The sequence below is a fragment of the Hemiscyllium ocellatum genome, chromosome 10, assembly GCF_020745735.1.
Source record: "Hemiscyllium ocellatum isolate sHemOce1 chromosome 10, sHemOce1.pat.X.cur, whole genome shotgun sequence".
Lineage (NCBI taxonomy): Eukaryota > Metazoa > Chordata > Chondrichthyes > Orectolobiformes > Hemiscylliidae > Hemiscyllium > Hemiscyllium ocellatum.
This window is the reverse complement of record NC_083410.1, coordinates 81,767,697-81,783,814: the sequence shown is the minus strand read 5'-3', so window position 1 is coordinate 81,783,814 and position 16,118 is coordinate 81,767,697. Positions and strand designations below refer to the sequence as shown.

Genomic DNA, 16,118 nt, shown 5'->3' with positions numbered 1-16,118 from the left:
GGAAGGTGAAGTTGAGACAACAATGAAATCATCTGTGATCTTAATGAATGGCTGAGCAGGTCTCAAAAGGATGAAGTGGTATATTTCTGCTATTAATTCTTATATTCCTATGGATCTCATGAAAATATGACAAAGCCCAAATATGACCAATATAAGTTTTAACATAGTTTAGAAAATTTATCCAGCGAGTAACTGAACTATTAAGAACCAAAATATTCCAAAATTAAAACTTAGTTTATGCTGAATTAGGTACAACCATCTCTCAGCACCAGTTTATCAAAGAAATTTCCTGCTCATGATCAATATACAGCAAATCCAAATGGTCACTTGTTTGTTCATGACTTGTTCTCTGATGGGTTGTGGTTTTTGTGCATCAAACACCCTCTGGATAAGGCAAAATGAAGAAAATTGACAAGAAAGGGAAATAAATGCTCAATTTTCATTTTCCTGCCTTTTAAACTACAAATTCCAATGGTTGTCTGGCATAGACACAGTTTGTGCTGATTTGTCCAATAGTTTTCAGAGCATGGACACGCAATATCAGACATTAACAAAATATAATCTTAATGACAAGTTGTGCAGTAGCCTAGTAGCAATACACACAGGTGACAGAAAATAAGATAATATCATATTGCAATTGAGGAACTACACACAATTATACTTCACTATAGTGAGTCAGACCAAGTATGAGTGTACAAAACCAAGCTGTAGTGCGATGAAACATCAAATGGCAAGTGGCATTGGTGAGGATACATGAAAAACCTAAAACATAAGCAAGTGAGAACTTCAAAAGTATACACCGTACTCCAACCCTCTGTACAACAACAGCAAAGCACTTGCACTTTTATAACCCATTAACTCTTAAACAACAAATTCCATTTGCCTTACAAATCACTTGGCGTACCTGTACACTAGCTTAAAGTGATTAATTTACCAAGTCACTCAATCCCTTTAAATCTCAGAACTGTACAATATAAATTATGTAAATACTACATTGTTGTGTATTCTTCTTGCCAAATTTGACAATTTTGTCTAAAAGATTTGCAGATGCTAATTTGTCGAGGCCAAGGGAACTAAGTCAATATGACACATTTTGTTTAAAATAAAACTGACAGCAAGCTAAAATGCAAAATATTCTAAACAGTGTCAAAACTCCCAACTTTTACAGAAAAAATGTCAAATTGCATCAATTTGCATATTCAGAATGATGTTCTTACCTTTTGGCTGACTTAACAGAGAGCGAAGCTCCCAGCTTCTTCGTGCACTAACACTGGGATCTCCTTTAGGATATATAGGTTCTGGGGAAACAAATTAGTAAACTTAATCAAGTCTCCAACTACAATGTAATTAATATTGAAAAGATGCCAAACATAAAAAATGACATGGATCCTCAGTCTTATATATTGTTAACAATGGAACATCTTCAACATTCTGGCACACAGAATTCCAAATTCACAATATTAGGATGAAGACACTTCTCATTTCAGACCTAAATGATTGAACTCTTATTCTCCATCTATGTCCATGTGTCCAACCAACAGAGACAGCTTCAGTATCTACTCCATCAAACCTACTTCGGAATCAACTATATTTCAATAAAACCTTTAGGACCAAATTTTCTTAGCCTATATTGTAAACCCCTCTAATCCCAGGGAAATTCCTAACAAAACATCACAGTACAACCTCCAATGGAAAAATATCATATCTTAAATATGGAGGGCAAAATTCCACACAGTACTCCAAGTGCGGCTTAAAGTGCAAAAATCCCATTGCAATAAGATGCCATGTGCCTTCTTTAACTGCTTGTTGTACCTACGTGCTATTTTCTTTTGACATCCCATGTACAGGTTGCTCTACTATAGCATGCTTTTCTTTAATGCAAATTCGCTATAACACGATTGACGAAGTGGGGACACTTTCTATAGCACATACTTTTACGGTGTATTGGTTATAATGCGATTCCAGCCCCGTTAGTTTAAATGGTGCTGCTATTATGTGATTTTCTTATAACACGGGATTGCTCGAGAACGGAACTACTACTGCGTAATAGCAGAACTGACTGCATACCCAAGTCTGAGTATCAACACACAAATTTTATTCCAGCCTCTCTCCACCTTCTCAGTCTCTATCATACTACAATCATAGATTTGTAAATAACTCTGATCCTGACACTAAATTTCGAGGCACTCTACTAGATACAGCTTGTCCCGTTTCCACTGACACTCTGCTTCCTATTTGTTAGCCAACCCTCTATCCATGTTAACATAACACACTCAATTTTATCGCCCCTATATTACATATTTAGCATTTTGTATGGTAGTCTATAAAATACCTTTTAAAAAAAAAACCCACATAAACGACGCACACAAGCTCCCCTGTACGTACCTTGCTAGTTACATCCTGAAAAATTAATGTGTCAAAAATCTTTTTCATAAAATCATGCTATGGTTATCAAAGTGCATCATTAAGACTTCTTTAATGTTTTCCTGATATCTAACGTCAGCCTGTTTTCTTGAACAGTGGTATCACATTTCCAATCCACTGGGATCATTCATGAATCTGGCAAACTTTGGAAGATGACTGGTACATCCACTAGCTCTGTAACTACCTCTTTTAAAGCTATGAGTGCAAGCCATCAAGACTTGGTAATTCATTAATTTCTTGTTTGAAATTTCTCAAATTTACTTTCGCTGTGGATATTATTTTTTTCATTTGGAGTTAGAAGTGTTTTGTCAAGCCAATTGCTAGAATGAGGCCCACTTTAGCCTATGGGGACAATAAGGACTGCAGATGCTGGAAGTCAGAGTCAATAGATGTTAAGCTGGAAAAGCAAAGCAGGTTGGACAGCATGATGACCTGCTGTGCTTTTCTATCTTCACATTTATCCACTTTGACTATGTGGTTTTTCTCAGGCAACTTTTCATATTTCATGAATTAGAACATTGTCGAAGACGCAGAAGGACTCACTACTGTCAGGACCTTCCTGTATTCAAATCACTGGCACGATATTTAAAGCCCAGCTGCAAACCAATTACATAATGCAAGCCAGGAACTGCCCTTCACATTGTGATGCTGTGCCAAAATCATGGAAGACATGGCCCAGAAAATTAAGTTAGCTCCCTGATTTGCTGATAGTGACTGGAGTGCTGGTGGACTGTACAGTAGAAAGGAGGGCAGTGATTTATCAGCAAAAGATAAGCAAACCAGCAAAAGAGGCTATGCCAGACAAATTGCCTAGACCCAGACAGTGGCCTGGATAAAATGGAATGCAAAGCAGCACAGAAAGATGTTTAAATCATCTTCTGTGCTTTGAGAGTTCAAGCGCCACCATCTTCTCTCAGTTACATCATGCTCACAGGCCACTGCACATACTCTCACCAAGACCTGCACATTCAATGGCTCTCACACATCCTCTCCTTCCAAACTACTAATCTTTCCTGCTCTCTGTATTTCTCACTCCTTCACTGGGTCACCTCACCATCCCTTCTGCAAATGCATCACCACCAACAGCTCTTCCAATCATAACATACTTAATCACAGTCTCAGAAAAAACTGTCTATAATTGATCTGAGAAGGTGAAAAACAATGGCGAAGTGGTGGACATAAAACTCTTTACATCACAAAAAAAAGTATTTGAGCAAGCTGGAGAAGAGCATGACAATTCATGGGGAGAGGGATATCCCAAAGGGCAGCCAAACTACTAAGCTTCATTATGCTGAGCTGCGCATTACCCCCATTATGATCGCCAGTAATTCATTCTTAATTTGCATAGCTTCATCTGTCATACACAACTGATTCCCTTTCTTTGCTCATGCAAGCTGCAGCAGTATCCAATTTCCCTCTGTTCCAAAACAGTCACAAAGGCCCTTAATTCCACCTCAGAGGATGTGGAAGACAAGACTTTCAGCTAGATCTTCAAACAACAAGCTCAGATATTCACCTTGCTAGCAACTCTTCTAGATTTGACTGAAGAGCACAGTCTAGTGAGCACATCACAAGTTTGAATCTGTGAAACAAACAGAGAAGTAATGCCCTAGCCCTCTGGTACTCAGAGGACTGCCTGAGAACAGATACCTGATTACCGCTAAGACAACACTGATCCCGTGGTCTCGGCCATTACTGATTGTTGAAAACACAGACAGTTACAGGAACATCAGGCAAATTTGACAGAGGCATTCTGTAAGCTGGATCAAAAGGTTAGAGGAGACCACCCATATCATCAGTCCAATGCTGGCTTTATCATCTCGACAGTTTCATGGAGAGATTGGCAACTACCATGGACAGTCAGATCCAGTACACCATCTGCTTGACAGACACACAAATTTACAGTATTGTTCTAACCATGTGCTCAGCTTCATGGCAAGGCCAGAAGGGACCCAGAGCTCATTTCAGATTCTTCTTCCTTTCAGTGAGATGGGGAGGTGCAAAATTAGGAAGAATTGTCAAACACAGGATCTCTAGAAACTTCCTACCAGGTGATTCCAGAGAGGCCCATCTGCTTATGATGCCAAAATCTGTATGTCATCACTGAGAAGGGTGAGTCTGCAACTGAGTGACAGATTTTCAGTGGGCCTGGACACTCTAGGCATCCATCCCAGCTGCAGTAATCAGATTTCAAGTTGACATAGTGGGAGGGTAAAGACAAAATATACCTGAGTACACAGGTTATACAGCTAATTGTTGCAATTACATCACTAAGTTATCTTGCACATCTGTAAATAAAAATGCACTTGCACTCAAAAAGTCAGCTCTGGTATCTATGTTTCTGTTGCACCTGGTTAAGCCACATCTGACCAATGAGCAGCTTCTTCTGACATTGAAAGATGAAAGAAGTTGTAATAACCAAGGATTGCTCATCTCTCACAAGCATCTAATTTCCTGATTGCAGATTGCATCAGATGTTACTAATCTTTGAACAGTGATACTGGTTACCACAGCTAAGATGTTACATTTTAACGTGAGTCAATGAGGCTAAACATAATGTGCAACGTTTGCGTTATGGCCCACCCTGCACATATCTTCCATATTGACACTGTGTGAGAGAGTACTGAATGAGAGATAATTCCACACATCTTTGAAAGGAAAGGTCCATTACATTCAGACTTGGAAAGCACAGAGTCTGCCTGGGTATAGTTGAGGAACCGCAAAAAGCAAAAAAGACCCTGATGGGAGTTGTGTTAAGGCTTCCTAGCAGTAGTCAGGATATGTCGTGGGAGGGGGGAAACAGGAGATGGAAAAGGGATGCAAGAAATAATCTCTATTCAATAATCATGGGGGACTTCAACATGCATTGTTGGGCAAAATTAGGTTGGTAACAGATCTCAAAAAAGGAACTCAAGGAATGCATGAGATGATTTTGTTTTGGACCAGCTTGTGGCAGACCCCAAAGGAAACTGGCAGCTCTGGATTAGGTGATGTATAATGAAGCAGACATTATTTAAGATGAAGGAAGCCTTAGAAGACAGTGACCATAATATGACAGAATTCACCCTGCAGCTTGAGAGGGAGATCTGCACACAGATGAGTGCAGGGGAGCCGAGCAGGGAAGACAGTGGAGCAGCAATGACAGGAGTTTGTGGGGGTAATCGGTGATGGAAGCAGAAAGTCCTGCAAAGGAAGAAGAAACGTGGAGGGAAGATGAGGCAACCATGGCTAACAAGGGACATCAGGGAAAGTACAAAAGTAAAAGAAAAAGCATACAATGAAGATTAGTGAGAAACCAGAGGATTGGGAAGGTTTTAAAAACCAGCAGAGGATAACTAAAAAAGCATTAAGGAGTAGATGATGAAATAGGGCAGTAAGCTAGTTTGTAATATAAAAGAAAATTGCAAGCAGTTTTTTTTCTAAGATTTCTAAAAGAGAGATGCAAGTGTTGGCCTTGGACTGCCAGAAAATGAGGGTGAAGTAGTAGTAATGGGGATCAAAGAAAGGCGGAGGTTTTGAATAAGTACTTTACATTATTCTTCACAATAGAAGACACCAACAGCATATGAAACTTCGTGAGAGTCAGGGGACAGATGGAAATGTTGTAGCCATCACTAAGGAGAAGGTGCTGGGAAAGCTGAAAGGTCTGACAGTGGATAAATCACCCAGACCAGATGGACTACATCCCAGAGTTCTGAAGGAAGTAGTTGAGGAGACGTTAGAGGCATCAATAGTGATCATTTAGGAGTCACTTGAGTCAGGGAGGATCCCAGAGGACTAGAAAATGCCAAAAGTAACACCTCTGTTTAAGAGAGGGAGATGGAAGACAGGAAACAATGGGCCAGTTAGCCTGACCTCAGTCACTCGAAAGAGTCCATTAAGGATGAGATTGCACAGTACTCAGAAGTGCATGGTAAAATAGGGCTGAGACAGCACAGCTTTGTCAAGGGGAGGTCATGCCTGCCAAATCTGTTGGAATCCTTTCAGGATGTAATGAGCAAGTTAAACAAAAGCCAGCCAGTTGCTGTGATATATTTGGATTTCCAGAAGGCCTTTGACAAGTGCCACGTGGGATGCTGTTAAATAAGATAGCAGCCCATTGTGTTAGGGGCAAGTTATTGGCATGGATAGGAGGACTGGCTGACTGGCAGAAGGCAAAGAATATGGATAAAGGGGTCTTTTTCAGGATGGCACGTGGTAACTAATGGAGTTGTCCATGTTGGGATTACAACTATTCATGTTTTACATTAACAATCTGGACAAAGGAACGGAAGGCATTAATTCTAAATTTGCAGATGACAAAAAGATAGGTGGAGGGGCAGGTAGCACTGAGGAGGTGGGTGGCTACAGGAAGGCTTGGCCAGCTAGAAGAGAGGGCCAAGAAGTAGCATATGGAATACAATGTGGGGAAGTGTAGGTTACGCACTTTAGTAGAAAGAATAACAGTTTAGACTATTAAATGTGGAAAGATTTCATGAATTTGAAGCACAGAAAGACTTGGGAGTCATTTGTGAATTCAAATGCTCTGGAGCAGAACCTTGATTGCAGGAGTTCAAATATGGAATTGCAAGAAAGATAGACATGATTTGGGAGGTGACAGAACATTCAAAGAAAATAAATGGGAGCCTCCAGTCATGACAGTAAGATTAGATTACTTAGTGTGGAAACAGGCCCTTTGGCCCAACAAGTCCACACCGACCCGCCGAAGTGCAACCCACCCAGACCCCTACATTTACCCCTTATTTTAACACTACGGGCAATTTAGCATGGCCAATTCACCTGACCTTGTCAGGTTGTAAAGTTAGGGGCAGTTGGGGTTAACTCATTTTTTGAGTGCAGCAGAGTTAATGGAGATGAGAACAGTATGTGAAGAGAGAAAACCATTAACAAAATCTGTTAACAGTGGCCAGGAAGGGAAGTTGGGTGTTCAGCAGTTTGATGCAAATAGGGTGGACAGGGTCAGTTATTGGCTGTTATAAAACACCATTTTAAGTTCCTTACATCAAGGAACCGCCGCTTTCTTACCCTCACGATCTTCAGTGGGACTGGAATGTCGGCTTAATGACTTGAATTGCAGTTCAGCTGCTATGGATGCTAGACGGTCATTTTCAGGGACACTCGAACCCCTATTTTCAAAGAACAAGATCACATTAAAATTATTCTAACATATCTAACACATTTCAAATTTTTACTGGCAAAGCACTTGACATTATATCATGTGAATATATTTTTAAAAACTGGAAACACAATACTTTCCGTGTGTATTTCAAGGACTTATTTCAGATTCTTGTCACCAGCCACACTAATTTTACTCTCTTTATCAAATGAGACTGGCTGAAAGTTAAAAGGGGTCAGATGCCACCAATATATTGAGCACGCAAGAACAAGAGGAGGAGCACATCATCAGCTCCTGTAGGCATATTAATCCAAAATGACAAGTACAAAAAGTGAACTGCTGATTGCTTGACTGTTGAAAGCAAATGCAAACTCAAAGAAAAGTAAATTTAAGGTGCTACTGATGAGTGGCTGAGTAAAAGGAGTTTACAGACAGTTTACTTTACAATTTGTTCTGAATAAGTGATAAATTCACCTTTCACTGAAACTTAATGACCCATCAATGCAGTATGCTTAATATATTACAGCCAAAACGTTTAATTTTTAATAAACATGAATCACCTAGTGATTAAATCAAAGACCAATCTTCAATACGGGAAACAGAGCTTAATTGTATTTTAACATGATCTATCAAGTAATCCCCCATTTGAAATGTGAAGATTTATTGCTGTTTAAATGTAAAAACATACACTGCCTACAGCAGTGTTGACACAGTAACAGTATGGTGTAGCACTAACAAGATGTATTGCAGTAACTCACCAAGGTTTCTGACTGCAACTTCCAAACATTTAAATCGGGAGTAGAAGTAGGCCATTTGGCCCTTCAGCTTGCTCTAAACGTTTAGAAATACACAAGCAGGAGGCTGGAGGAGAACAGCAAGCCAGACAGCATCAGGAGGTAGAGAAGTCAGCATTTCAAGTTTACTCTTCTTCAGGAATGGAAATGGGGATATGGGGGGGGGGTGGGGATGGGCTGCAGATAAGGTTTGGCGGTAGCAGATTATGGGTGGGGAGAGGGTTGGAATGGCACAGTAGGGATAGGTGAATACAGATGGTGGGTATGAATTAGTCGGTTGATGGGAGGAATGAATCCCATTAGTAGCTGGAAGGAAGGATTGGGGAAATGGAAGGGAGGAGGCGGGACTAGAAAGGGAGTCAGGGAATGGGTGGGAAGGTTATTTGAAATTGGAGAAGGCACTGTTGAGTTCTCTAGGCTGCCCAGACAGAAGATTGGGTGCTGTTCCTCCAACGTACTGTCTGATTCACTCTGAATGAAGGCGGCCGAGGACGAACATTTTAGAAATGGTGTGAGAAGAGGAATTGAAACGGGTGGTGACTAGGTGGTCAGGTTGGCCCTTATAGGCCTGGCTGAATTGCTCAACAAAACGCTCCCCTAGTTTACATTTGGTATCCCCGATGTAAGTAAGACACATTGGGAGCACTGAATGGAGTAAACTAGGTTGAAGAAACAGGTGAACTTCTATAGTAGGAGAGAGGTAGTGTGCCAGTAGGTCGCAGGGGAAGAGAGTGGCGTGAACCAAGGAGTGACAAAGGGAACGGTCTTTGCAGAAGGCAGAGAGGGATAGGGAAGGGAAGATGTTCTTTGTGGTGGGGTCCAGTTGGAGTTGGCTGAAGTGTTTGAGGATGATATGTTGGATGCAGAGACTAGTGCAATGGAACTTGAGAACAAGGAGGACTGTGTCTTTATTACATTTAGTGGGTGGTGCATGGGGGGGTATAGAGCAGTGAAGTGGGGCATGGAGGATGTGGTGGAGGGCTTTCTGGATGATAGACAGTGAAAATAGGTGAGATGCTGGTTAGTGGAATGTGTCCTCAGAGCAGATGCAACAGAGACAGAGGAATTGGAAAAACAGGATGCAGGTTTTGTAGGATACAGGGTAGGAGGTGGTGTAGTCCAGATAGTTAGGAGAGTCTGTGGGTTTGTAGTAAACGTTAATCCATAAACTGTCGTGAGAGATGCAAACTGAGAGGTCAAGCTAGGGGAGGGAGTTGTTCGAGACAGGCCAAGTGAATTTGAGGCAAAGTGTAAATTGCTCGCAGAGTTGATGAACATCAACACTTGCAAGTTCCCATCCAAACCATCCCAATGTGGAACTATATTACCACTCTTTCACTGTTGCTGGATCAATTCTCTTTCTAACAGCACTTAGACCACAGGGAAGGACTGTGATTCACAAAGACAGTTCACCATCATCTATAACAGATAATTATGGATCGGCAATTAATGCCAATCTGAACAGTAGCATTCACATCCCACCACTGAATAAATATATCATTTGTTTCTTCCTGTTTAAAAAGATAAAGGTCCTAGCATATTGCCTCCGTAACCCTACAGTTTCGAGCACGTGACATTAAAATGATATAAAAGATATTATCTACTAAAGCAAGATACTATAGCAAGTAATGTAATAACAATTAGCATCAGCCTTCGTTATTGTAATGAGATTCTGATGCTAAAAAGAATATTAAGGTATTAGAAAAGTTGATTAGAACATCTTTCAATTGATTGAACTATATAATTTGATAGGGAAAACTGAAATATAGAGTATTTCTTAAATGATGAGAGATTGAGAGAAGATGTCCATAGGGTGTCTCTATTCATAAATTACTAATGGCGACTGCCAAGTACAGCATGCAATTTGGAAAGCAATTCTATTTTGGCCTTTGTTCCAAGAGGATGAGAATAATGTACTGGAGTAAAAACGTTTTGCTGCAGTTGTACAGGGGCATCAGCAAGACTCACCTACATAATTTTTTAATATCCTGGAGTACTATGCACAAATCTGGCTTTCTTACGAGACGAAGACGACTGGATTTATATTCACTAGAGCTTAGAGGAATGAGATGTGAACTCACTGAAGCATATAACATTCTTACAATACTCACAGTGCAAATGGAAATGGTCATTTCCCAGCTGTAGGATCTAGAATTGGGGACAGTCTCAGAATAAAGATATAGGCTATGTAGGACTAAGGTAAAGAGAAATGTCTTCACAGAGCACCGAATCTTTAGAATTCTATACCTTAGAGGGATGTGGAAACTTGAGTACATTCAAGATTAAAAAAAATTGGAAGATCTCTAGCTATTGAAGACATTAAAGGATTATGGGGTAATGCAGGAAAATGGCATTGAGGTAGGCTAGCCATGATTTAGTTGAAAGAAACAGCAGGTTTGAGAGGACAAATAGCCTACTCTGCTCCCATTTCTCTGTGTGCTGCAAAACCCTTTAAATCATAAGAACATCAAGGTTAAATATTTCTCTCAAGCGATGCGTGCAAAATATTGTACAGCATCATAAACGGTATGTGTCCCTGCTATGGATGAAAATACCTTAATTCATTAGCAGTGCTTGCAGATTTGACGAGATTGAGGTCACCAATTATAGGAGGTGAACGAATAACAGCAGCGACACATTGGTTCCGCACTTCACAGCCAAGACTCCTCGGGCTGTCATAAAAGAGATATAGAAGGCAACATAGCCATTAAAATATAGCTGAGAATACAAGAAAAATAAATGAAAATGGTATGCAGTTTTCATTTCTATAGAGATAACATTTGTGGTTTGATATCAAAATAAATCGCAGCATTAAAATACTGACCTAATTTTTGCATTGAACATTACAATCATAAAAATAATTGCCTTAAAAGCTATTCTGCAAAATGGAGTTCCACCAGTGTTGTTCATAAGAAATAAAACTATAGCACAAATTAGCTAAAAGCATTATTTCTCAGCGCTACTGCAGGTTGCTCAATTATCATATAGCAACCAAAAAATGATTCTAATGAACTGTAATAGAAAAATACCAAAATACCTAGTGTTCACTGTAGGATTCTTGTGTTTCCAATTTATCAACTGGTTTTATCAGGACTTAAAAGCTAACAGACATCTAAGACAAGGTAACAGTCTGACCAACACATCAGATCATCATTAGAAACCAGAAGTTAACATACCTTTGGTTTAAGAAAAAAACTACTACTGGGTTATCACATGAACAACTGAGGTGGTTAGTTCTTGGTTTAGAATTTGTTTTTCTCAATAGAGTCAAGTAACAATGATCTCTCACACATGTTAACAGCATGCAGTACAAGTCACACTTACCATTATAAGTGCTGACAGCAGCTGGCAAAATCAATGAATCACTGACATAGTGGCTACGTCACTGGACTAATAGCCCAGGGGTCTGGACTAATTATCCAGAGACAGGAGTTCAAATCTCATCACGACAGCTGGGGAATCTTAATTCAACTAGCTAAGTAAAATCAATCTGGAACTTATAAATCTACTACAAGTAATGACTTCCTGATTGCCATAAAGTTAATTTGCTTTAAGGAAGAAAATCTGCCTTCCTCACCTGGTCTGGTTGTTAAATCAGTCTAGTTATCATGCAATGCGATCGACTGTTAACTACTGTCTGAAATAGCCTACCATTGTTTTATCAAGACTGCTTTAAATCAACGTTAGAGGATAAAACTGGATTGTTCACTTGACACTGACCTCAATACCCAGATTCTAACAGGACAAACTCAGCCCTGCAATCATCCCTAGCTGCAGGCTGTGCCAAAACTGAAAAAGCTATTCCACAGACAAATCTAGCAACAGCCTAGCAGTTATACTGAATTACACCATTCAGCCAACTTGCCAAATTCCTCCATCACCACATCTGGGTATATACTGTCACACTAGGATGATGGACCCAACAGATGCCAGTACAATGGTATATAGTGGCGAGGGAGTGACTGTGAGATGCTTCAGCAGTGATTGCAGAACCCATGAAATCTCGCAACATTACTTCAAACATCAGCAAGGAATCTGCTGCCTTTCTTTACAAACACACAATCCCAATTTTAAAGGTCCAACATATGAATATTTTCTGTATTTATGAACAGCTACTTTATATCATCCTGCAATGTGTTCTGACTTGCACACAAATCAACTTGAAAACAAAATTGAGAATTGGAATCCAGCGACAACCCTTCATCTCTCATGTTGAAAGCTACTTCGAACAAGCATCAAGTGTAGCAAAGACACAAAATTATTCATTTTCATGTCTATCACCAATTGTAGATCAATTGCAATATAACTGACTTTTTCTTCCGGAAGATACAACTAACAAACTGTTGAACGAAAAAGAACACTCCTGACCTTGTCATCATTTTTCAAATAGAATACATATTCACAACAGACAACTGACCAATATAGAGTCTGTGTGTGCCATCAGGGCACAAACACAACGCTAAATGGAATAGACCAGAACAGGGTATTTCATGACGAACTGTGGACCATCAGCAGAGGGATTTAACTCCAATATACCTAGTTTTGCTGTGCACAGGTCCAGTGCATGTAGACATGCCCTTTCCCATTTACGAGTAAATAGCTCCACTATCTTGTGGATATTATAGGAGAATTGAAGGCAAAAGCATTAAAATCCAACATAGAATCTAAGGTAGAACACAGAGGCACACCGATAGCCAAGTACAACATCTTTTCAACAACCCTGAAACTAAGTTGATCCGAAACATGGCTCTTTACATTCCTTTGACCTCAACCAAGGGTCTCCATTAATTTATCCACACTTGCACTCTGTAGAAGAAATTCCAGCTTTGTTAATTTTCCTGAAGCTGTATTTTGTTCAGATAAATCCATTGGCAAAGATTTATCTCCCAAGCGCAATGCTTTTTTGGAAGGGGAACAAATGACAACTGAATTTTAAAAATCAATACAGAACAATCTGCAATTATCCAAACATCACTTATCCGAACAAGATCCCTGTACATGCATTTCAATTGAAGTAGGAAAATTCTGTTCCTCATCCAGTTAATACATCATTTTATAAATCTAAACAGGAATATAGATGCAAGTATGCTTTAATAAAGAATTAACTTCAAATATATAATTGAGATGTGACGTTAGAGGTAAGTCTTCCACTTTTTATAAAAAGGCTCTCTGATACTTATTCTCCGAGAACAAAGGCTTGTGACAATTGTTTTCCTCAGCTTATTCTCTGGAGAGTTAAGTCAAAAAATGCACTCACACTTTTCGTTTCCATTGCTTTTCCCACACATTATCCCATGAAGACTTTTTTTCCCAAACAAAGCTGACAAGAAAATTTAATGTAAGTTTTGATGGGGGAAAAGCAAATCCTAGTGAGTTAGCGCACATGAAAACGAACAGGAGAAAAATTTTACGGGAGGAAACACGAGGAAAACATTGCCCCCTAAAATAAAATTGATGAGAGAAAGGAAACTGAAGTCAGCAAAAAACTTCCCCCCTCATGTTTCCCCTATACTCTGCGTTTCTCTCTCTCTCTCTAAGGGCTCAGCGGTCGCAGAGGAGGGAGGGACAACATTTGGTTAGGCTGGGTGGCGGGACGACACCGAACAGAAAGATGCTGGTAGCTGCCAAGGACTAGGATAAAACAGAGGAAAACGGGGCTGACTTCAGTCAAACTCTAGCCAAAGTGATTTTATTTGTAAAATAACATGCATTTTTAAGCAATATCCAGTGTTTGTACACATTTTATCAATTGGATGAAATTAAAACTCTGTCAACATGCTTTTTTTGTAACTATGTTCAGTACTGCTTCCTTTGTTTACAATCAGATCAGTTATCCAAACAAAATACTCCCCACCCATCTCGTTTGAATAGTCAAGCTTGTTCTGTATTCAGTTTTCAATAAACGAGTTTAAAAACAAAAGACCAATTTCACAACACAGGAGACAGCAATTCCAAATGATAAGCTCAACACAAGTGGCATGGAGAATGGGTGGTGTAGGATGTCTCCAATAGTGGGAGGCTTCACCGGATTTCACCTGTCAGCCACCAGGTTTCTCAAATTGGACAGCCCCAAATAATAAGGTGCTGACTCACCACAGTCCATCAGTCCCAATCGGTACTTGGAGCTTAGAATCTCTGCTCAACAACTGAATGGAGCCCATCACACCATGCAAACAAAAAAAAGAGAATGCCAACATCTTAACTGATAAGCTGGATTGTTAGGATGATAGGGATTGGAGGGTTTGAATAATGGGGAGAGGCTGTATAGACTGGGTCTTTTTCTCCTGGAGTGTTGGAGGCTGAGGGGTGACCTTATAGAGATTTACAAAATCATGAGGGGCATGGATAGGGTGAATAGCCGAGGTATTTTTTCTAGGATGTGGGAGTCCAAAGCTAGAGGACATAGGCTTAAGGTAAGAGCTTCTACGTTTTCATGTAGAAGGTGGCGTACATATGGAATGGGCTGCCAAAGTACAATCACAACATTGAAAAGGCATTCTGATGGGTATATGAATAGGAAAGGTTAGAAGGGTATTGGTCATATACTGACAAATGGGATTAGGTCAGATTGGGATGCCCGATTGGTGATGAGTTACACTGAAGGGTCTGTTTCAGTATTTTATGACTATGACAGGCACAGGATTGACTGATAACTTGCAGGTGATTGACAACCCGTACAAGAACCTATGATCAACATAGAATTTTAAGCAGTAAATGTTGACAGCTTCCCACAAGGCAATTTGGTCACTGAGAACATATTTTTGAAAGAAAGTATTTACACAATCATTTGATATGCGAAGTTCAGTGAAATACACATGCAAGGAATAGGCTATGCTGCTGTTAGGAATTATTCAGCCTCTCTGATTGAACAAATGGTCCAGAATGTCATCTATTTTCAACTCAAAAATAACTTGAGTATCTGTGCTCAAATACAGAAATGAAATGAACAGAAAAGAGGCCCTTTGAATCTGTGCTGTCATTAAATACAATGATAGCCAATCATCCAACTCAGTACCCTGTTCCCACTTTCGCCCCATATCCTTTGATCCTACTAGCCTTAAGAACTGTAACCAGCTTCTTGAAAACATTCTATATTTTGGTCTCAATGTCTTTCTGTAGCAGATGATTCCCCAGGCTCACTACTCTCTGGATTAAAAAAATGTCTTCTAATCTTATTCCTAAATGGTTTTTCCCATCCTGCAACCCCCAGTTCTGAACTCCCCAAGTCATTAGGAATATCTTTCCTGCATTTACACTGTCTAGCCCTGTTAGAAATCATGGTTTCTATGAAATTCTCCCTTCATTCTGCTGAAGTCCAGTGAATATAATTTTAACTTGTCAGAGCTGCTATCCCAGGAATCAGGCTGTTAAACCTCAATACACTCCCTTCATAGCTAGGGCACCGTTCCACAGATATGGAAGACTAAAGCTGCACAAAATACTCTAGACACAGTCTCCTTAAGGCCCTGTATAATTGCTGCAAGACATCTTGTTTTTGTATTTGAAACATTCTATGAATACCAACATACCTCCTTCACTGCCTGCTGCACCTATATGCTTCCTTTCACCAACTTATGTATAAGGAAACCCAGGTGTCAGTGCACCTCCCCTTTTCCCAAGTGATCAACATTCAGATTGATTGCAAAAATGGAAGGCAAATTAAGTGGATAAGGTGTCATACTACAACATATATTTGCCTACTCATTGAACTTACCCAAATCACATCTGAAACATCTCTGTATACTCCTCAAATTCACACTACCACCATTTGTGCCATTTGCAAA

At 39.8% G+C, this 16,118-nt stretch overlaps 1 protein-coding gene across 3 annotated transcripts in view; it reads right to left on the bottom strand.

The window, feature by feature from the left end:
- Positions 1–16,118, bottom strand: part of map3k4 (mitogen-activated protein kinase kinase kinase 4) — a 211,545-nt gene that overhangs the window by 27,126 nt on the left and 168,301 nt on the right. For all 3 annotated transcript variants that reach the window (XM_060831662.1, XM_060831663.1, XM_060831664.1), the window contains exons 17-19: positions 10,890–11,006; positions 7,450–7,550; positions 1,218–1,298 (exon numbers count right to left, since the gene is read on the bottom strand). In XM_060831662.1, coding sequence (XP_060687645.1) covers positions 1,218–1,298; positions 7,450–7,550; positions 10,890–11,006 — 299 coding nt within the window. The remainder of the gene's footprint in view (positions 1–1,217; positions 1,299–7,449; positions 7,551–10,889; positions 11,007–16,118) is intronic.